The sequence below is a fragment of the Panthera uncia genome, chromosome F2 (genome assembly GCF_023721935.1).
Source record: "Panthera uncia isolate 11264 chromosome F2, Puncia_PCG_1.0, whole genome shotgun sequence".
Lineage (NCBI taxonomy): Eukaryota > Metazoa > Chordata > Mammalia > Carnivora > Felidae > Panthera > Panthera uncia.
The window spans coordinates 26,194,700-26,218,033 of NC_064812.1; the positions used below are offsets into that span (position 1 = coordinate 26,194,700).

Below are 23,334 nucleotides of genomic sequence, written 5' to 3' on the forward strand. Positions count from 1 at the left end.
ATAAGAAATTAAAAATAACTGACAAATGTTGCCAGATTTAAACTTTAAAGTGATAGAGAACAAACTGAGGGTTGATAGAGGGAGGAGGGTGAGGGATGGGCTAGATGAGTGATGCATATTAAAGAGAGAACTTGTTATGATGAGCACTGGGTGTTGTATGTAAGTTGCATGAATCACTAAACTCTACTCCTGAAACCAATATTGCACTGTATGTTGAGTAACTAAAATTTAAATTAAAATAACTAACTAGCTAACTAAATAAGATTAAAAAATAATAAAGTGACTTCAAGAAGAATATCTGTTGGACTAGCAACAGGATATCTATACACATCTGAACCAAACATGGCACCATGTAAGCAGTAGTCATCCTCCAAAGATACTGACATGTAGAATATGATGCCCCCATGTAATTATTAACTAGTAAGTGGCATCGTAAATCTGAGGGACATGTCAAATGAAATGATTCTTATAAAAAAAGAACACAGATTTAAGTCAGAAGTATATTCGAAATATGTAAATATCTATTATACAGCTTTTTTTCATTAATGGTCATAACTGTAAAGGTGCTTCTAAATAGAACAATCCGCGAAAAGCATGGACTAATATATATGTTCTGCCTACAACCGAATGTGTGGCCTTGTTTACCTCATTTCATTTCTTTAGGTCTGTTTTATTCCTTCCACTCCCTAAAAAAGAAAAAAAGTCAGACTAAATATTTGTATCATAGCTTCTAGTTCAGACAATCTAGGGTACTACCCCATATAATATTGAATATGCATCCTAGACCTGTTTATTTTCTTCCAAAATAACCTAAGTAGATACATTACAGAGGATGTAATATTGCTTTAATTCAATTAGTTCTTAGTTAATATTTTTAAAATATGATTTCCAGAGCACTGTACTAGCAGTTTTAAGACCAAGACATATGCAACAACATACATAGCTATCAAATGAGTTATTGAAGCTAAGGACTTTCTGTTACAGTGTAGTGTACATCTGGGTAAAACAAATAAGGAATCTCAGCATTTTCAAATATCCAGTTTAAAGCACAATAGAACCAAGGTGAATAGTTTGATGTATCCTGGGAAATCACATGGGTACTAGCCCTTTGAATGACATAGGGGTTGTGAGCAGAGTCATGTCAGATTGAGATTATACGTGTCCGGGGCATAGCCATAATCACAGCTGCCATGCTCACGTTAACCTTTGCCAAACAGGGACTGCATTCTCCCTTTGAAATGAAACGTGTCTGGCACAATTCTAAGCACTTTACAATATATTAACTCATCTTAGATTTATGTTTATTTTGCAGTTGAGAAAACGAAAGCCCAGAGTCTGAGCAGTTTACCTAAGGTCATGGAGCTAACAAGTAGCGGAGCTAACAAATAGCAGAGCCAAGATTTGAACACAGTCAGCTTCCAGAATAAAAACTAGGTCAGGCTGCCTTGTGCACAAAAGATTTTACTCATCAACGCAAATTGGAGAATATATATCTTTCTTTCCAGTGATGTTTATTGGGTTGATAGAAACATCTTCAAAAAAATCAGAGCTGCACAGTTTAATTCCTCTTCAGTTACATCACACCTTAAACTGTTGCCTTATTACACCCTGCTCCTACCAACCAAGATAATATGCCTAAACTATTCATAATTATTTAAGTGATTGTCAAGTCAGAGTGTTTTTCATAAATAAAAAGTGAAACTTGGGAAAAGCGAAAGTATATTTTACCACATGTTCTTATTCATCGGCGAACACCAAATATGTGGAAGGAACTGAACTCCAATTTGATACAAGAGCTTACCCTTATAGAGTACTTACTATGTGCCAGGCACTGCTCCGAGTGCTTTGTGTATAGAAACATTTTGATCCTTATAATCACCCTTTGAGCTGGCATAACGTTATTACTATTTTCACTGCTATTCACAAGTGAGAAGAAGTGAGGTTGAGATTAAGTAACTTGCCCAATATTTCCCAATTTGTCAGCATTGGAAACAGGATTTACAACCAGAGAGAGTCTGGACTGGGTTCATACTCAATATGGTAAGAATTTATTTCATATATAGCTTTTTCTCATTCATTATTCATTCTTTCATTGTCCTAGCATTCAATCACTCAGCAAACATTTATTGACTACTTCCAGGCCAGGTACTGTGTTATGACCTGAGAAGTTAGCTGCTGATAAGATAATCAAAAGTCCCTGTTCTCACACAGTCTATATTCTAGTGTAAGGAAATGGACAGTAAACAATTCTTACGGATTGTGAAAATTGCTAGAGGGAAAATAGATGTGAAACAGAGTAACTGCAAGAGGTTAACTCTAGTTAGCATGAGTTAATAGGGACAATGTCTTTATTTTAGTCATCTGAGGGCAAAGTTATAAAAAACACAGGAAGATAGGTTTCAAGAAGGCAAGATAGATAAAAATAAAATTATATAGAACATAGTTTTAGACATGTCATCAAATGTTACCCTGTCAACCACTTGAGAGCAATGTTGATTAGGGAATGGGAGGGACTACAGTAAGGGTTAGATTGTAGATGAGCTTGATTTTTCAAAGTTTCTTATTATGAGAGTGTAGAGATGTGGTTTAATATTTTTTATGAGGTGAGAATGGCATCATAGGTGGGTTATATGACAAATCAGGGGTACTTGAGTTTTAAGTGGAGGAGAGGAACTCTACATTTGCAGCTAAAATTATAAACCAGTCAATAGGTGGGGCTGAAGTTAATTAAACAAAGTTAGAGGCCCTTGGAGAATATAATCAAGACTTTTAATTTAATGTCAAGCCATTTGAGGACACTTGTGAGTTTTTTTAGATCTAATCAACAATTGTTTATTTAACACCCGCTGCAATATAGACTCTTTAGGAGTCTCTGGGTATCCACCTTTGTCCCCTTCCAATTGCGTTTATTTTTCTTACTGTAGCCAGTTATTTTTTTAAAGGAGAAATCTGATCACATTACTCCCAGATGTAAAACTCTTCACAGGTTTGTCATTCGCCTCAGATTAAAATAAACAAATCCTGAGTGCAGCCCATAGCCTCCTGTCGGACTTAGCCCCAATTTACCAGTCTTTCTCATCCCTTCTCACTCAGTCCAGGGTTGTCACCCAGCCCCCCCCCCCCCCCCCCCCCCCCCCACCAGCCTTCCTCTTTGCTGACATTACATTTGCTGATTCCTCTGCCTGGGTTATTATTCTATGTGTCATCCCTCTCCCCTACACACATATGTGTGTGTGCGCGCGCGCACACACACACACACACACACACACACACCTTGTTTCAGCTAGTTAATTTCCACTCATTAATAAGATAATTTGATTAATATCTTTCTGACAATTAGTGCCTTTAAGTGCACGATTGTGTCTGCATATTTTTCACTACCACATTCCCAGCACATAAGATGTGATGTCTGATACATACTAGGCCCCCCATAATATGTATTTAATAAACAACAAAATAAAGTGTTAGACACTACAGGAAATGTAAACATGTACGAAATGGTCCCACACAAGCTAAACATGGAGCAAGCACTAACACATTAATGAGTAAAGGTGGAATAATTCAAGATAGTAGAACCCTCAATGCTAAGTGTTATGGTTCCAATATTCAGGCCTGCAAGGTTGTCAAAAATGACAGTGTATACTAGGGAATTAACATGGTAAATATAAGGGACCTGACAAAGTTCAGATGAAATGTAGCAGACATCTGTGAGGGATGGGTGAGAATTAAGGTAAGAAAGTTGCTTTATCTAAGATTACAAATTTAATCTGTAGGCCAATGTTTATACATTGACAGTAGGGAAATGGCAGCACCAAAATAATTCTCCAGTCCGAGTTGATTTGTCTGTAAATGCAGGAGAAAATATGGCTTAGTTTTCAAGCACGTGGCTCAAATTCTGACTCATTGAACTGGGTAAATAATTCAACCATTCTGAAATGGAGTGTCTCTCTTAGCAACATGAGCTATTTACACATATCTTGATGTAGTAATTTGGGCATTAAATGAAGTAACTCATGTAAAGTAGCTTGCAGAGTTGTTTGCACACAGTGGATTCCTCAAAAATATAGTCTTACCTCCCTTCCATCGCTTCCTTTTTGTATGGGAAGGATTGCACTAGAGAGACACAGAAGGCAAGAAACATCCTGTAGACAAACTTAATAACTCATGTGCATTTATTTTCTAGGGCTGCTGTAATAGAGCACCACAAGCTGGCTGGATTAAGCAAACAGAATTTTTTTTTCTCTCACAGTTCTAGAAGCCAGAAGTGTGAAATCAGTGTATCGACAGGGCCATGCTCTCTCCAAAGGCTGTATGTGAGGATCCTTCCTTGACTCATTCTAGCTGCTGGGGGTAGCCAGAAATCTTTGGCACTCCATTCTCTGTCCCTGTCACATGTCTTCCCTGTTCATCCATCTCTGTCTTCTCTCTTTTTATAGGGACAGCATGGTGTTTTAAGGGCCTGCCTTGATTCAATATGACCTCAAATTAATTCATTGTGTCTGCAACAACTCTATTTCCACATAACATTCTAAAGTTCCAAGAATGACATAAATTTTGACGGGCACTATTCAACTCAGTACGATAGGTTTGAAATGACAGGTCTACAGTGAGAAGTTCGCAGAAAGAATGGAAAGACACTGGACAAATTTTATACTTATTTTAGCGAACAAACCAGCAGAAATGGATGGAGATTGAAAACAGAATTGTTGGAAGCTGTTTATGATTTATTTACTTTTTGTAGTACTTGTCTTTAAGAGTCAAAAGAAAAACAGATGCAAAGGAGTTTCCTTCATTATTTCCTTCTCCTTTACATTATAGTCAGAATTATATAGTTCTACCGTGTAAAACCTCTCAGGGCCTGCCTAGATCTCATTTCCTAGCACTGTCACCCACAATTACTTCTATTTTATGCCCACTTGCAAATTTAAAGGGCATAATAATCCTAGGGAAGACTGTTCAGAGACTCATTCCTTCCCAGGGAAACCAGTGTTTCATATGCTATTTAGTAAATATTTGTTGGGTTATATGCATAGTTACAGGAGCATATAATTGTGAAAAAGCAGATAAACAGTCTTCTCTCTCATATTATTTAAAGTCGAAGTAGAGACACGAACAATGAACAAATAGGCTAAGAAATGGACAATTATTAATAAATGTTGAGACAAGTCATGCTGTGTGTGCAACACCTGTGATTAGAAGATACCAGTAAGGGGTCAGTGTAGGTAGGCAGTGAGGAGCTCAGAAGACATGTTTATCCAGGTGATCTAAAATTGGGAATTAAGACACAAATCAGACTTGAAGTCAAAAGAATCAATGAAATCACTTAGGTGGGGATTGTAGAAAATTTGTTCAAAGGGAACTTTATTCAGAATTCAAATCTATAAAATTGAGGGAAATAGAATGGCTTTTATGAAGTAGAGACAAGAGGACGGAACATTACCCCTCCTCAGACCCTCCATGACCCTAAAGCGATCTCTTGGTTCCCAAGACACATTTTATAAAACTGCAGGTCATGGAAGAGAACAGAGAATAAGAAAGAATTTAGCTCACAACACCCATGTGGTCTTGGGAAAATAGTACAAAATCTCAGGGCGCCTGGGTGACTCTGTCAGTTCAGTGTCTGATTCTTGATTTCAGCTCATGTCATGATCTCACCGTCATGGAATCAAGCCCCATATTGGGCTCTGCATTGGCATGGAGCCTGCTTAGGATTCCCTCACTCTTTTTCCCTCTGCCCTTCTCTGCCCGCCACCCCCCTCCCCCCCACCATGCTCTCTCTCCTTCTAAAATAAAACCTAAAAAAAAATTTTTTTTAATAGTGCAATATGTCTGAATATCAGATTCTTATTAATAATAATTTCTAATCCCTAGTCTTATAAACTCTGCAACTGAGTTATGTAGGTCATTCTAAGCATGTTCTACAGATGACACTAGCCATGGATTCCTCACTGATAAAAAATGTGCTCTTTCTTAAAATAATAAACTAATTTATTCTTAGCATGAAAATCAAAAATAATTTTATGGGCAAACAAAAGTGAAATAATACATGTGTGGGCATCTCTCTACACTTTGCTAACTTCTGAGTTGATCTCTGTTCTACGTCAAGATGAGATAAAATGCCCTGGGTACCTGTGTGGCTCAGTAGGTTAAGTGTCCCACTTTGGCTCAGGTCATGATCTTGCAGTTCATGTATCTGAGCCCTGAGTCTGGCTCTGTGCTGACAGCTCAGAGCCTGGGGCCTGCTTCCGATTCTGTGTCTCCCTCTCTTTCTGCTCCACCCTCACTCATGCTCTGCCTGTCTCTCTCTGTCTCAAGAATAAACATTAAAAATAAAATTTTTAAAAAAAGGTGAGATAAAATGCTCTCCTCTGAAGCATAGTCTCCTAAGGATTTCTCCATACTGGGCTCCCTATACCTTTCTATATATCCCCTTTCTCTTACCTCTTTGGCATTTATTACAATTGCCTTTTGCCTTGGTAATTGTATCCCTCTTAAGGTCTACGATCAGGAAAATTATTTAAAAATTCCTAAAGTTACTCTAAACTTGCGTCTCAAAAATCCAGGTTACACTTTTCTGTCCTGGGCTTCTTTCCCAGTGAGTCTTTTCTCTAATTGGTAACCCTTTTGTGTAGAGCAGTGTTTTACTTGCAAATTAACATCTTTGCACAGCAAGTGCTTTTATAAACAGGTTGAAGTACTAGAAGGAAGATGTTTGAAGAGACAAACAAAAATTTACAGCAGGAAATTGAAATGAAAATTTTCCTTGATTCATCCCTCCTCAGCTACATTTCAAAAAACGTTCTTATTTTTTTCTGTCCTTAGAAACCTGGAGGTGTATTAATCGATTGACCTCTTATAAATGGCTTTTTGTTACATCATGATGAATCAGTGCCCAACTTGTTGCTCATGTTTTCTCCTCCATCTGCAACGATCTCATGTCCATGATTACCCTTCAGAAGTGGAAAAATCTTACTCGTTCTTTAAAATGTTGGGGTGCCTGGGTGGCTCAGTCGGTTAAGCGTCGGACTTTGGCTCAGGTCATGATCTTGCAGTCCATGAGATCGAGCCCCTCATCAGGCTCTGTGCTGACAGCTCAGAGCCTGGAGCCTACTTCAGATGCTGTGTCTCCCTCTTTCTCTGCCCCTCCCCCATCCTCTCTCTCTCTCTCTCTCTCTCTCTCTCTCAATCAAAAATAAATAAACATTAAAAAATTAAGAAAAACAAACCGTACTTTATCCATCTCCTTTTCTAGGAGTCTTCCTTAACTGGTCCAGTTGATGTTCCCCAGTACTCTCATAATTCTTTCATGATAGTGGCAATACTGAAGGTATGGGCTTTGGGGTTAAGGGACAGAGGCTGGAGTCTTGGATAAACCCTGTACTAGTTGTGTGAGCTCAGACAAGTTACTATGTCTTTTAAACCTCATTCTCATTATCTGATCATTGAGATACCTAAATAATTTAACTCCTGAGTTTAAGCAATAAAATTAAGCATATGAAACACACTCTTCAAATGTTATGATAAAGTGTGTTCTTGACTAAACAAGATTATGTTACATTATTTATAAATCATAGTGAAAATAAAACTGTGATGTAGATATCAGATGGGGCTAGCAGTCATGATACTTGGATTCTTAAAGAACTTTTTATTGTGGTGGCCTTTAAACTATGCCAAATAGGAGTGTTTCTAATCTAAAGGGGACAACCTATTCAAGTGATGTAGATTATTAGAATCATGAAATTTAACTAATAGGTATTTCATGAATATACTCATATAACATGGGGAGAGAAGGTTCTGGAGCCAGACTACCCAGGTTCAAATCTCAGTCTGTTACATTACAGCTGTGTGATTTAGACAAATTCTTTGATTCTCTGTGACAGTTTTTTTCTCTTATAAAATGGTGATTATTCTAGACATAGTCATGAATTAAGTAATAAAATAAACACATTTTTTGTGAGGACTGAGTTAATATTAGTAAAATATTTATAATATTTTCCGGAATCGAGTAAGCATTGAGTACTTGCTTGTGATTATAAATACATGCCAGGCACTTTGCTAGGTGCAGGAGACTGAGATGAACCTTGGCATTGGGCACATAACAATGACATATTTATAATGATGTATGTATAATGAATATAAAATTGCTAATTGTGATAATGCCAAGGAGGAAATTAACAGCTGTTATGAAGCACATAACAAGAAGGAATAGAATGAGGGTAAGAAATAAGGAGTTACAGGTAAGCATTCTTCCCTTGGAAAATATGTTGGCATCTAAGGAATGATTTGTTTTCCCTCAATATTGTATCATCTTTTAAATAAACAAATAATTGAAGCTTGATAAATTATACTGTTTATTTTTATTCTTACAAATAAAGCTTGCATTATTTTTTTCACATGTGTGAATATATACAGCCTCTTAGAGAAGGAATAAACACGTTGTCTATTTTTATAGCTTATCAACTAAGAGTGTGCCAGCCTCCGCCACCTGTACCCAATGCTGAAATTTTGACAGAAGATGATGAATTTGAAATAGGTAAAGTCTGATAAATTATTTTTTAAAAACATAGTGTTACTAGAAGTATTTTCTTTAAAAGAAATAAACAGAATAGTAGCGACCTATCTTAGACTGTCTTTCTCTGGATTGATGGGGATTGTTTGGAATTCTTAAAATTGGACAGTAGTGAAAAGACCAAAAGGGAGTATTAGGCAAAAAGCAAGAATTCTGTATCTCTAGGATATGTAATTGGAAAACCAGCGTGATCATTTGAACCATACAACCATGGTCAATAATTTGCTTCCTTCCAAATTATTTTTTTGTTACCTTGCAGTACACTAATGTTCTTTGAATTCAGGCTTAAGCCTGAAACATACAATGAAGAATATATAGGGTGTATTAGAAGATATGCTTTATTTCCATATCTTTAAAGACAAGTGGTGGATTATGCTCAATTTAATAGTAAATAAAGCCCTTTGGAAATTAAATCCCAATAATGTCTCACAGTTCAAAAAATGATGTAACAAAAGAAGACATTTTAACATGGCTATAAACTCAGCATTATCATCATATTGATTTTGGTTGAGAAATTAAGAAAATATCAATGACTACTGTAAACTTAAAATAAAAGCAATAATTCTGAATCATTTTAACTTGCTTAATATATTTTTAATGAATACCTTAACTATACCAACTAGATTGTTTCCTTACTGCTATTGCTTACATCCAACTGGTGCACACCAGTTAAATCTTACTGTAGTTTACCCCTGGCTTCAGTTCTGGTTTGTCAGTGTCCATGAGGTACTTGTAGTTCAATGTTTTGAATATTATCCCTACTTATAACTAGTAGAATTTTATACCAATTGAAAATAACTGAAGGAAAAAAATATTCTACTTTTGCAATAGAAACATCTGTTCATTGTTACCATTACTTGTTGCCTATCTGAAGCCTCTGTCTTTTTTTTTTTAATAGGTGACATTATTAGGTATCAGTGTCTTCCAGGATTTACTTTGGTTGGTAATGCAATTCTGACATGCAGATTAGGAGAAAGACTTCAAATGGATGGAGCACCTCCAGTTTGTCAAGGTATCAATTCCTATGATTATTTATCTCTAAGCATTTGTTTTATGTTTAATCCAATAATGGAAAAATCGAGAAAAGTCTACTTTACATAAATATGTAACTGGCCATAATGTTAAAAGTTATACAGCTTATATGTGGTATCTTTTATTTCATGATTTCTCAGATTTAACTTTAAAAATTACTTATTCTTCCAAGGTCTATTTTTTTTTTTCCTTTTAGTTTACCCCAAAGTCAGTTCAATTTATTTAAATTAATTTTGCTGTGAGGAGTGGAAATGGAGGTGGAAAATAAGAGAAAAAACCTTAAATAAAGACTCCAATGTTGATTGCCTTTACTTGACATAGTTACGTTCTAACCACTAAATTCATTGAACTTTAATCCAGCATCTGTTACCTATGAGTGTTTGAGTAACAAACAAACAAACAAACAAACCAGTCATAAATGGTTCCTGCTGTGAAGGCAACATGGCTTAAAGGATATAACATCCATGTAGGTGGTAGGAATACAGTGTTTAGGAAACAGGTCAAGGGGTGATAGAATCATGTAATGTTTTATTGTTTATGGGGCAGGGAAAGCTTGATGGAATTGTTGCTCCCTGAATCTTGGTTCCAAATGATGGGTGAGACTTAGAATAGAGATAAATAAAGGGTGGTCCAAATGACAGATGAATATGTGGAGACACAGAAGTGGAAAACAGAGGTATAGACATGAAGGAATCCACTATGAAATTACAGGGGTAAGACCATGATGGACCTTGAATGGTGTGCTAGAGTTTCGGTGTTCAGAAATGACATATTGTTAATTTTTGTAACCCCGTAGGGCCCAGAACAGAGCCCACCACATGGTAACTAATTATAAATAGTGGTTTATTTGAATGAAATTGAATTGAATTTGACAATCCCTCCCCAGATTTTGTTGGATTACTTCCTTCATTGGAGTTTATTCCTGAGAAATGGAAATCTGTTTCTTGCACAGACCTTTAACTTTATCTATTAAAATGAGCCAAAAACAAAACTTTTATTTTTACGTTTCTTAGTTATAGCATGTTTATTAGTCCAAACATGCTATAAGTAGGAATTAACATTTAATTTTCTACCCCATTGGAGTCCTTGCAATAAAATGGAAGGATTTTCACAAGAAGCTTTGACAACAGAAAAAGGAAAGACATGTTTGGAGGTAAAAACGAACACCAATGCGAGCATTTTCTTTGCTCTTAGTCAATGACTTCAGAGCATCTAGAAGTTGTTTGGGTTTTCTAAAGCCTATCACCTATAATCTTGATATTTAAATGTCATTCATTCAATTTTCTCCTTCACACAAGACTTCCTTTTAGCCACTTAGGATTATTCAAGGTGCATATTCAAACATTTAGATGTGAATGTGGAGGATACAATTTTAGCCTTTTGGGAAATTATACATGTGAAAATAACTTGGGCAGACACAAGTGAAAGACACTTTGTGTCTTGTGAAAGACACTTTCACAAGAAAGTGAAAGAGCAATTACATGTCAGGACTTTCTCTTTGACTCCAATATATAAAATTTTTTGTGAGTTCTTAGAGGGCAACACTTAATTATTTTTTTGTATCTGGATCTCAATAAGTTTCTGAAAATTAAAATAAAACAATCTAGATACCTTAATTACTTAATAATCCCTCATCACTCAAACTTTCAATCTACAATCAGAAGTTGCTACTGATTAATAATTACATCTCTTCCTAGTCTATGTAGTATCGAGAACACAAAAAAAGACTAATTTTTATTTCATAATAGCACTTCAGGTACTAGCTAAACCCTAATAAATCATCTCTCAGAATTAGTTTATGCAGTGTTATTACATTAACTAATTGACCAGGTACTTAAGCCAAAACTCTAACTTTACCTTTTTTCTTTATTTGACTGAATTCACAGACTTGCCAAAACGGTCATTCTTTTGGAGTCTGTTAGAACGAATATATATTGTTTTTAGTCTATCTTAAATTACTTCACGTTTTCTCACTTTTCCTAAAAGAGGCTGCATCAATTCTGTTATTCTTCCCTTTATCCTTTTTAGTTTTCTTTATCATGCTTAAAATATGGAAAGCAATGCTAAATGTGCTGCTTTTCAAAGACTTTGATATAAATGAAGTATAATGGGTGATTATATTCGGTGGTTAAAACTGCAGGATCCATCCAGCTGAACCTGTGACACTTCTGCACTCTAAACTTTCCAGGCATTGGTTCCTTCGTATGTGTAATGGCAGGAGGAATTGTACACACTTTCTAAAGTTGTTGGGATAAGTTACATAATGCACAACAGGTGCTTAACAGTGTCTTAACATACATATTCCTCTTATTCTTGATCATTGTAGGGCTTCTTGGTATGTGTTGGATAGTATGAAAATAGGTTAATTTGTGTACTTAAAGTAAATTATATTGAATCATATCAGTTTTTCAAAAGTAATCTGGAATATTTATTCAGTTTAGAATATGGGGGCCAACATATTAAATAGGACATGGCACTTGGTTTTTGATAATCATAGCCCAGAAAGGGAGACACCAAAAATTTAGGGAAATAGCCATGAAATTGCTAACTGCAGTAATAAAAGCATACATTGCAGAGACACCAAGAAGGAAACCAGCAATTCTGCTCAGATTGGTAGCAGAGCGGTTCAGGAAGGATTTTACAGAAGATGAGACACTTCATCTGGGTGTTGAAATGCAGTAACATTTCAAATGCAGCAGAGAAAAAAAGGGCATTTGAAACAGAAGCACGGATGAATGAATGTGCAGAGTTCAAAAAGCTGCACATAGTTTATCTACTATGTTTGGAGCATTTCACTTCAGTGGAGGAGGAGCAGGAAAGAAACTTGGGGAGGTGGGTAAGGACTGAACTTGGAGGACTTTGTGGCAAACTATGAAGTTGCTAAATGGTCTTGGTGAAGAAGTCACATGCTCAGTAAGCCAAACAGATACTTAGTTAAATAGCTGAGCACACACTAAATAAACCCTTCCTTAAACTTACTTCAGCTTCCCATATGATTATATACATCTGTCATTTCAATATGCCATAGCTATATACTCACTAATATGTATTCTTCATCTTTGACTCAAATTTTTCATTTCATTTACGATTGTCAAGTTAATGTTTTTGTTTATTTTACACATTTTTCATTTTATGAAATGCAAAGGTCAGATTTCTTTTAGAGTGCTTATGACCTGCTACCATTTACTTAATTATTTTTGAGAAATCTTAAAGTCATATCCAAGAAGCAAACATCTTAGATGGAAGTAAAAGAAGCAGAAGTAAAAGCCAAAAAAAAAAAAAAAAAAAAAAAAAAGGAAAACAACTCTTACATGTTTTAGCTTTACTATATTCTATGTTTAGTATTTTGTTTTTAGTATATCTAACTATGCTATATTCTTTAGTCAATTTTCAAGTGTCTTAATATTAGTTATGGTTAATTTTATTTTCAAATTATTTCTTTTCAAGTTATCAACTTGATTAAAGAGCCATTATATATTGCCAAAATCTACTATTTTTATATCCTTTTCTATCCCTATACTACATGGAGACTTTATGGCTCAAAGTATTTCATTGTCCTTGTACCCAGGAAGTGATGAATATATATCCTTCGTCTATTCATGTATATTCCAGCAACTATATTTGGTGTTTCCAAGCCTAGCTCATTTGAGCAAACACTGAAAAACAAGAATACTGCTTAAGGTGCTATTCTAATTATTTTGAGATCCACCTTATCTAACCCCAAGATGGAAATTGATTCATAGTGATTGGATTAGGAAATGTCCTGTGAAACATTTCCAACTCACCAAATTCTCAAAAGTGGTCTACTCTGCCCATCATACCAGTTGAATGTCCCCAGTAATAATACCCCAAAACTGGTCTCTCCAAAATTTAAAAACTTTTTAGCAATAGTTCACATAGGACATTTTGCTGTAACCACTCTCACTGTTCTGACAAGTAGAAAGTTCTGTATTTGAACTAAATACTGTTTGGTATATATGAGTTTACTTCCGTACAATGTAAGCTATACTGAGCAGCTCCAATACTCAAACTCTTAAGAAAAAAAACAAAAGGCTGAAATAGCATCACTTGAATGGCAAGAATTTGATCATCTTGCCCACGCTCTCATCCCAAATGCAAATTTAAGTAGATGTTTGTATTTGGCCCAAAACATGATGCTTGATGCCAACAATTAAAGTTTACTATACTTTGGAGGCTGTTACATCAGAATTATGTTTATTGTCAACATATAACAAATTTTCTGTATTTTTGAATATACATATATTTGTTGTCTAGCAGTGGTATCATTATGAAATAAGAAGTGTTATACTTTGTCTTACATTTATGGTCTGGAGACAACACGAAGAACTGAAAGATGACTGGTAACCTAGAATTGTGTTAAATCCTCATGGCTTACCCGCATCTCTGAGTTCAGAAGTGCCTAGCCAGGAATGAATACTCTCAAAAGAGTGCAATTTCTTGCCTGGCCCTACATACCTGAGTGAGTTAAAGTTTGAGGAGAAATGAAAGTGAGTAACAAGGAAGGAAGGAAAAGGACAAGCAAAGACATAAACAAAAGGGGCAGCGGGGAGAGGACACAAGAAGATGAGGAAATGTAGGGAAAGTATATAAAGAAATCAAAGGATATAAATGTTTTATCTTTTAATTTTTTGGTCATTCCTCCATGTTTTGAACTGCAAGTTTAATACAAATTATCTCTTCAAACACATAATTCAAAGTATTGTCTCCTTTCTAATGATTAAACATGAAAGTGGAGTACCCAATGTTTAAAATGCAGTTTAAACTTAGGTCTAACACACTAGCATTAGTTAATGATTTCTTTCTTTGATAGTGCTCTGTCCTGCCAATGAATTACGGCTGGATTCCACCGGAGTCATACTGAGCCCGGGATACCCTGATAGTTACCCAAATCTTCAAATGTGTGCCTGGAGCATTTCAGTAGAAAAAGGATATAATATCAGCATGTTTGTAGAATTCTTCCAGACAGAAAAGGAATTTGATGTTCTTCAGGTGTATGATGGTAATATCATTTATATTTACTGCATATTCATAAATTCGTTTCAACTACTCTAATTTTACATGCAGACCTTCAGTATAAACAATTGCTTATATGATTTTGTTTTATCTCCCCCATTATTTTTAGAAGTATCAATATCAAGTTTATCTAGATACCATGTGAAAACTGTACTTAAGCTTATTATTTTACAAATTATAGATTCTTTGGCTGTGGAATTAAATGTTTAAAACAAAGATAATACGTTTTAAGGTACTGTTGATGATATAAATTGCTTGTGGAGCAAAATGTCACCATACTTAATAGTACTCTAAACATATAAAATATTAAAGATAAATTGGAACATAATTTTTCAGGTATGTCTAAATTGTATTATTTTCTTCCCAAAGGACCAAATATTCAAAGTCCAGTGCTTATTTCCCTCAGTGGAGATTATTCATCTCCTTTTAATGTAACAAGCAACGGTCATGAAGTATTTCTTCAATGGTCAGCAGATCATGGCAATAACAAAAAAGGCTTCCGGATAAGATATATAGGTATGTGATACTTACAACTTCAGATCCCACCGACATCTTCAGTACGGTTGTGGCTAAAGAGCACAGACGCAGATACTATTCAATTAGATACGAATCTAAGTCAGAGTCCTGCACTGAGGTTCCTTGAGCAGTTTATGTAGCCTCTCTGTGTCTCAGTTTCCCCATTGTCATGATAATAACCCAATATCTGTCTTGTGATTTTTGAAAAGATTAAAAGTATTTAGGATATTTATGACATATATGTTAGTTATAAGTTAAAGTCTGGTGTCTTCAATACTTTTTTTCAATAGATTTATTTCCCTTGAATTCTTGCAAAATAGCAATACTGTTGCTCAATTGTGTGTATCAGATCTATTGAATGACTCCTTTATATGATAAGGTTAAACAAAAGATAAACATACAATGGTAAAAATCTTTGTTTTTAATTATCCATCCATTTATGATACCCGCTAAGTAAGTTAAATACTGAAAGTGAAGTGATCAGCACATCCTTTAAAAACCTTCAGTTTTGAAAAAATAATTGTTTTGTTATTACTGCTTTTCAGTGAGTAATATTTAGAAAGATATGGAATGAAATTCCTTTTTAATAACAAGATGAAATAATTTTTCTATGCCCCTTCCTGTTTATCGGGTCTAATGATTCTGAGCCAAATATTTTCTTATTGAATAAGTATATGTAAATAGTTCTTCATTATTCAAAGGTCATATTCCTTTTTTCGTCATCCTAAATCATGTCAGAGGAATGGGTTTGTGTTCAATAACTGAATATTTCAAAACCAATCAGGCATCTCTTTCTGTATCGTGTTCTGATCATGTCTCCCCAAGCCATGGGTCATTGCTAATCAATTCAATGGAAAATTACTTTATAATTATAAACAATTCTGACAAAAATTCTAGGCATAGCCTTCAATAAATTTTGAATTTCAGTTCTAAAAATATACTCTCAAATTTGTTTATTTATATAAATTTGCATCTATATCATATACAAATGAAATTATTTTGTCTATTTACTTTGATTTTAAAACTATAAGATGATAGTTTGATTTTAATTGATTAACATTTGTCTTCTACATATTAGAATTGGCTTATCACTGACACCATAATACCAATATGTATAGAAGTTTTATCATACAATATATTTATGTTGTTTTAATAATATTATTAACATATGCAAAGAAGTGTTTTAAAAAATTTAAGCATGCACAGTCATCATTAAATATTTTTCATATTTCAATCTATATTTCTATCATATGAACAATATGTCTTTTTATTAAATTTGTGCCCAAAGATGGAATTTAAAAGTCAGCACATTAAATGTATTTTTAATGATCATAATAACTTAAAGGGAAAACATTCAAATCAATCAATTATAATCATTAGATTGACTATATTATAGACTAACCCTTATTTATGTTGATATTTCTGAAAAATTTTGATATAAACATATTGAAAGCACCACTTTAACCCCAAGAATAGCTTGACATATTGGAAATTTTTCTTTAGAAATAATAGGTTATGACATATGTATTCCAGATCCAATCTCTTTCTTACTAGTTACCCCTAAAGTCTTATTTTTCTCAGATGAATACATTGAAGTTTCAAAGGGTAAATGGATCCTGCCAGGCTGAATAGCCTTAAAAGTACATATATATGAAAAAGCCATTTGACATTATCTTTTGACACTTCAGACTTCAAAAGATGAAGAAAGTTTTACTTTATTGACATTTTTATCACCATATGTAAGCACTTTTGACAGCATGGAAACTCTTTAATAAACTGGGAGAGAGGATTATGGAGTGTGGGGGGTCTATTTAGAAATCAACCAAAGTGAAATGCTTGACCTAACATGGTATAGGTGTCTGGAAATACCTTCAAAGTTACATGTAAATAACATGCCCTAAAATATTACTACCAAGACTGTGGCATTTAGTTTCTTCAAATTTTTAAAATTGTATGTATTTATTTTGATAGAGAGAGCAAGCAGGAGAGGGGCAGAAAGAGAATCCCCAGCAGGCTGTGCAGAGACCAATGTGGAGCTTGAACCCAAGAACCACAAGATCATGACCTGAGCCAAAACCAAGAGTCAGACACTCAACTAACTGAGCCACCCAGGCACCCTACATATGGGTCTTTCAAATGACAAGAAGTACGGTTTCTAAAATTCACTGAAATATTTGTAGGGCTTTTCAACCTCTAGGGTGTTAAGAAAATATGTGTATTTCAATTCAGAAGGCATCTTCCATGATGATAAAAATTAAAAGGAAGCTCAGAGATAGTTTTGTCTCCCAAAAGTTATTTCAACAGATTGTGAAGAAAATAGAAAATTATATTATGTGCATATGAAGTAAAATTCACACAGGTGGCAGTTGCCCTATTTTCAGTACTAGTATTCACTTAGATTTTTTTACCATGCTGTATTGTAAAGAATTTCTGATTCATTAATTATACAGTGATTCTTTTGTCTTTTGAAAAGCTTTCTACTGTAGCACACCAGAATCTCCGCCTCATGGGTACATTATCAGTCAGACGGGTGGACAACTTAATAGTGTGGTCCGCTGGGCCTGTGACAGAGGATTTCGACTCGTTGGAAAAAGTAGTGCTGTGTGCAGAAAGTCTTCCTATGGGTATCATGCATGGGATGCACCGGTCCCTGCTTGTCAAGGTGAAGTATATTATCCCCAAATGCATTAAAAGATTAACCTCATTTAACGTTTTCATTTGGGTCATTGGAACTTCCCAAACCATAAATATTCAGAAGCATAGTATAGATGCCCTTCATGAAAGTAAGACTTAAAAATGCAGAATGATAAATTTGAGAAACATGATACACACTGTTTTATAATTCATTTGTTGTTGTGTGATTTATGCCTTTCCTGTAACCACTCATACACCTATACAACTTTATTGATACGTCTACCATTCTCGTGACTTTGTTGTCAGAAAATGATTGACCCAGAGCTGGAGACTGCATTAATGTGAAGTCTGCAGAGAGAAAGCAGAGGATAAGAGTGGGCAGGGTCACTGAAGATGCACTCTGAGTATGCAAAAATGTGCTCTCAGAGCAACAAATTTAAAATAGGAAAATGTAGCTGACCACCACGTTATTTTTTTTTTTTCACTGTTTAGCTAACTTAACAGAGATGTGTCTTTCCCTTTCATTTGCATTTTATTAATAGTTGAGGGGGTGTCTGGGTGGCTCAGTTGGTTAAGCATCCCACCTCAGCTCAGGTCATTATCTCATGGTCCATGGGTTCGAGCCCCGTGTTGGGCTCTGTGCTAACAGCTCAGAGCCTGGAGCCTGCTTCAGATTCTGTGTGTGTGTGTGTGTCTCTCTCTCTGCCCGCCCCCCACCTGTGCGCTCTCTCTCTCTCTCTCTCTCTCTCAAAAATAAGTAAACATTAAAAAAAAGATAAACAATTGAGGCACTGTCTGAGCATTTTATTCTGACATAGCAACAGAATTTCGAGCTTCTTATTCAACAAATGGCACATTTTTGATCTTTGGACTAGATCTTGTCTCTTAGCTAGGTATAGTCACAAAGACAAATGCAATATCAGTTATACAAGAGTTTCTAATGTCATCGGACTTAGAAAAAATTTTAATACTTAACATATCACATTATGTTTCAATATGAAATTTAATTTTATATTTGATGTATTCTACCCAGCATATAGAGGCATATTAAACAACTAAGACGCCTTACATTAAAAAATGCAGAACGTTTTAGTTAATAAATAATGGGGCTTATCTATCTATAATCTGCTTATCAGAAGGAATTTATATAAAACAAATAAAATATAAAATATATCAATTAAAATTTAAAATTGAACAACAGCAAGTTAAAATAAGCATAGGTATTGATAGACATCCAAAATGGGTTCTTTTACCTATTAAACTACGATTTTAATTCACGAAGAGATAACTCTCATATACATGCATAAATAAATGAGAAATGAAAAAAACTGTTGTTTCCTTGAGGAAACATTAATCACTTATTAGAAATCTGTGAAGAGTTATAAACTTAGTGGGTAACCACCAACATTGAGAAAGCTGACTTCGTGCTGAATAGATATATTTTGGTAAACTATCAAAACGTCTGCTTTTCTTTGCCTAATGAACAGTGGCAGTATTCACAAATTCTTAGTATTAATTTCCCTAAACTGGTTTGGAAAAGAATTTTTGATCTTATAATTTCAGAATTATGGGAATTTAGAAAAATATATAAACAATAACCTCTAAATCACATATATTTTAAATAAATATTATAATGCTCTGACATTGAACTAGTACATTTCAGTTGTGTAATTATTGCTTATCTATATAAGATATATATAATAATCTTTAAGAAACCTTTAGCAAATATAATTAACTGTTGGTTGAAATAAAAAATGTCCTAGGGGTGCCTGGGTGGCTCAGTTGGCTAAGCGACCGACTTTGGCTCAGGTCATGATTTCGCAGTCTGTGAGTTCAAGCCCTGTGTCGGGCTCTGTGCTGATAGCTTAGAGCCTAGTGCCTACTTCAGATTCTATGTCTCCCCCTCTCTCCACCCCTCCCCTGCTCACACTCTGTGTCTCTCTGTCTCTCAATAATAAATAAACATAAAAATATTTTTAAAAAAAGAAATAAAAAATGTCCTAAACTTTCTAAAATTTTGAAATTGCTTTCTATAATCAACATTATAATTTCATTGATTTTTTTTTTGGTATGCAATATGACATTTACATATGGAGTAATTTTTTCCCCATTGTTCCTGATTTAAAATTGTTCCACAATTAGAATAGTTAAATCAAAATGCAAATTAAAAAGATATTCGACATAGTAAAATGATAACATATTTATAATTCAAGGAGTGATTTCCAAAATTGATCTTTTATTATCATGAAAACAATTTTAAAAGATTATTTAATAAGAACCTTTGTTGTATGTGACCTATCTGTAGTTGAACAGAACTAATTAAAAAGAAATGGTTAAATGTCATTGGGAAGAGCTATTTTTTATGCAAATTTTTGTTTTGTTCCAAATTTGTTTTAAATTCTTCGATCATTTTTATTCTTTTTTCCTTCAGTCTCCTTATGCGTCCTCGTATATATTTACTTGAACTACAATTACACAATGTGAGCACAGTAAAAGATAGAAAATTTAGTCTGCTATCTCTATTTGGGTTTGGGTAGGTGTTTTATTTATTTGTCTGTACATCAAGTGACCCTTCATTGATTTCCTCTCCTTCAAGAATTGAACCAGTCTCATCCCACTATACAGTTGAGTATAGTACAGTGTTATGTAGAAACAGTTTGCATTCTCTGCCTCACTTTCAATTTGTACTTTTTTTGAGTGAAGTGTCTTTGACAACCACTTGGTGATGACGGTTCTTGTGAACTTGATTTGTTGTCTTTTTATTGCTGAGAAGCTAAGTTGTAATCTACCCACAGGCATAGTTGTTGTGCTATCATTTTAGTGTGTTGTCGTTTTCTTAGTTCTAAAACATAGCCATTTTATACTAACCACATATATGGAACTTATACTATTTAAACTATATTTCCTTTATATTTTGATCTAAGTTCAACCTACATTACTCCAACAATGTATAGTTTATTTTTTAAAAATCAGTAAATACACAGTCTTTGGTGGGGTTCAGTAGGGAGATCACTTATGACAAATTGAAATTCCCAAAAGTCCTAAGTGGAAATATAAGCATTGCTTGAACAGACATCAGGGAACCATTTATGTTTGCAACATGATTTTGAAGACTATAATTAGATTGCACGGATAATAACATAATTGTATGAGATTGCTTATGTAATTTATTAAGTCAGCATCATTGCTTCTCTGTTCATAATTTGCAGGTTATCAGACTACAAAAGATCAAACCATTACCAGTAGGAAGTCTGCCATTCAATTTTGTGAATTTCATATAGATTTCACTAAGATCTTTTCACTTTATAGTGAAATGTGCATGGGTTAATTAAAAATAAACACCTAAATAGTAGTTTTTCTAAGAGAAATAGAAACAAATTTAGGTTGAAATGAGAGGTAGGTAACTAGAACACAGGTCTGTAAGTATTAAATCAAACTCCTAGCTTTCTGTTCTTTTATTTCCTTTAATATGAGAAAAATATAGATATAACTACAATATTTTATAGGAAACCTGTAAGATTATTTCAGAACTCAGAAATTTTCCATTTCATAGAGGTAATACAGTACATATGCCAGATATTACAATATTCCAGCTGGTTCTGGATTGTACCAGTAACCAAATATACTAATTTTTCTGCAGACGTATGCATAAATATTTACACATATCTGAATATGATACAAAATTTACAAATAATCTCATTTTAATTAGTGTCTTGCTGCCAAATATATTCATTGAAAGCTTATGTCTTTTGTTTGTTTGTTTACTTTTGAAGACACAAATAATGTCCTTGAAGAGCAAAGATGGCAAACAATTCATCTTAGAGTGTATCTGTATAGTCATTTGAATTTATAAGATGTGAACATTTATAAGATTTGAAAATACATGATATACAATTAACTAAAATAAAAATTTTGACTGCAGTTGTCACATTATAGTAAAACTAATTTCACCTACATCAGATTTATTGCAGATGAAAACCAACACATCTAAGACATTTCAGTGAAATGCAGGATGATTCAAACTAGGTTTAAGACAATATTTCCGGGAACTGTATTTGTTAAACATATCCATACCCATGATATTCTATGGATGGTGCCTAAGCACATAGAGTTTGGACCTAAGACAAAGCAATATCCAGCTTCCAGGTAAAATAAACCTATGCATCTATGCATTGTATTCCTGGCAAAAATCTTGATGAGTATTATTTACCAATACCTTTGTAATCTTTAATAATTATCTCTCAAATGTAATTGACCAAACTTGCTATGTGGTGGCCCAATTATGGACTAGCCCTAGATACACTCTATATTTACCCAATTTTTATTCTTATATAATCTATAGAATGCTGATAACCATGCACACACTGACAAGAAACCAAGTAAGAAACCAAGAAATAAAACATTAATAATGTATGGATTCACCAATCTGAAACACATTCAACAGGAGTTTGAAATAAATTATTCAAAAAGTTATAGTTCAGGAAAGCTTTTCTAGGAGATATTCTGAAATTGTTTCAGAGGAATTAATAAAATCTCAAATAGTTTTACATGCCTTACAATTGAAGAGACTTATGTACTAAATTAAGTATTTTTCTATTTCTGTGATTTTGTATGTATGTATTTGTTCTAGCAATTTCCTGTGGGATTCCTAAAGCTCCAACAAATGGAGGAATACTCACAACAGACTACTTGGTAGGAACGCGTGTTACTTATTTTTGTAATGACGGATATAGATTGTCATCTAAGGAACTCACCACTGCCATATGTCAGTCAGATGGAACTTGGAGCCATCATAACAAGACCCCTCGCTGTGTTGGTATGTGTGTTGAAGAAATGGTATCATTTGTGTTTCTATTCACATCTTGTATGTTTTAAAATTTTATGTATTGTTTGCATTTTTCGAACTAATCCCTGGACTGAAGTGTGATGTCTAAGAGGGAAATAAAAGTTAATTAAGCTGTCTTATACTATGTACAATTGGAAGACTGTATAAGGACTTTCCACTCATTTTTGGAAACTCCTGAATATGTATGTCAAAAAACTAAAGTGAATTTTATTTTACATAACAAAGTTCCACTCATTTTATAAAAATCCATCCATTAGTGAACATGTATTTTCTATATGCAAGTCCTTGAAAAAAATGTCAAGTTTTATAATTAATTAAATTATATTCCAATACATTCGGCTCTGATTTTTATAAGGATAAAAGATATTGCTGAAATGATGCATAACTTTCAACTTTTGTCGGTGTTCTTCAGGTTACTTGCATTTAGAATATTCCCATTGCTTTCATTACTACTTTAATAGGTAAGTGAATATTAGGTAATGGTGACAGAAAATAATTCTGATAAAATATTTGTTAGCACAAGAATTGTGAGATGTTATTTTAAGCAAGGTTTTTTATTTGTCTCTATATTTCACTTATTTCTTCTCACTTAATACTAACTTTTCAATTTAGTTGGCATTTCATTTAAAATGAAAGTTGTTCAATTATGTACAGTCTTAACATAGTGTTTAACAATGCTTCTGTTTTACTCGTGTTGAACAGG

The 23,334-nt window shown here is 34.1% G+C and overlaps 1 protein-coding gene across 3 annotated transcripts in view; it reads left to right on the forward strand.

Annotated features, from left to right (window-relative positions):
- The window catches only part of CSMD3 (CUB and Sushi multiple domains 3), a 1,252,643-nt gene that overhangs the window by 1,147,202 nt on the left and 82,107 nt on the right, over nucleotides 1-23,334 (forward strand). For all 3 annotated transcript variants that reach the window (XM_049632997.1, XM_049632998.1, XM_049632999.1), the window contains 6 exons: nucleotides 8,453-8,533; nucleotides 9,468-9,581; nucleotides 14,433-14,621; nucleotides 15,005-15,151; nucleotides 17,625-17,813; nucleotides 22,416-22,601. In XM_049632997.1, coding sequence (XP_049488954.1) covers nucleotides 8,453-8,533; nucleotides 9,468-9,581; nucleotides 14,433-14,621; nucleotides 15,005-15,151; nucleotides 17,625-17,813; nucleotides 22,416-22,601 — 906 coding nt within the window. The remainder of the gene's footprint in view (nucleotides 1-8,452; nucleotides 8,534-9,467; nucleotides 9,582-14,432; nucleotides 14,622-15,004; nucleotides 15,152-17,624; nucleotides 17,814-22,415; nucleotides 22,602-23,334) is intronic.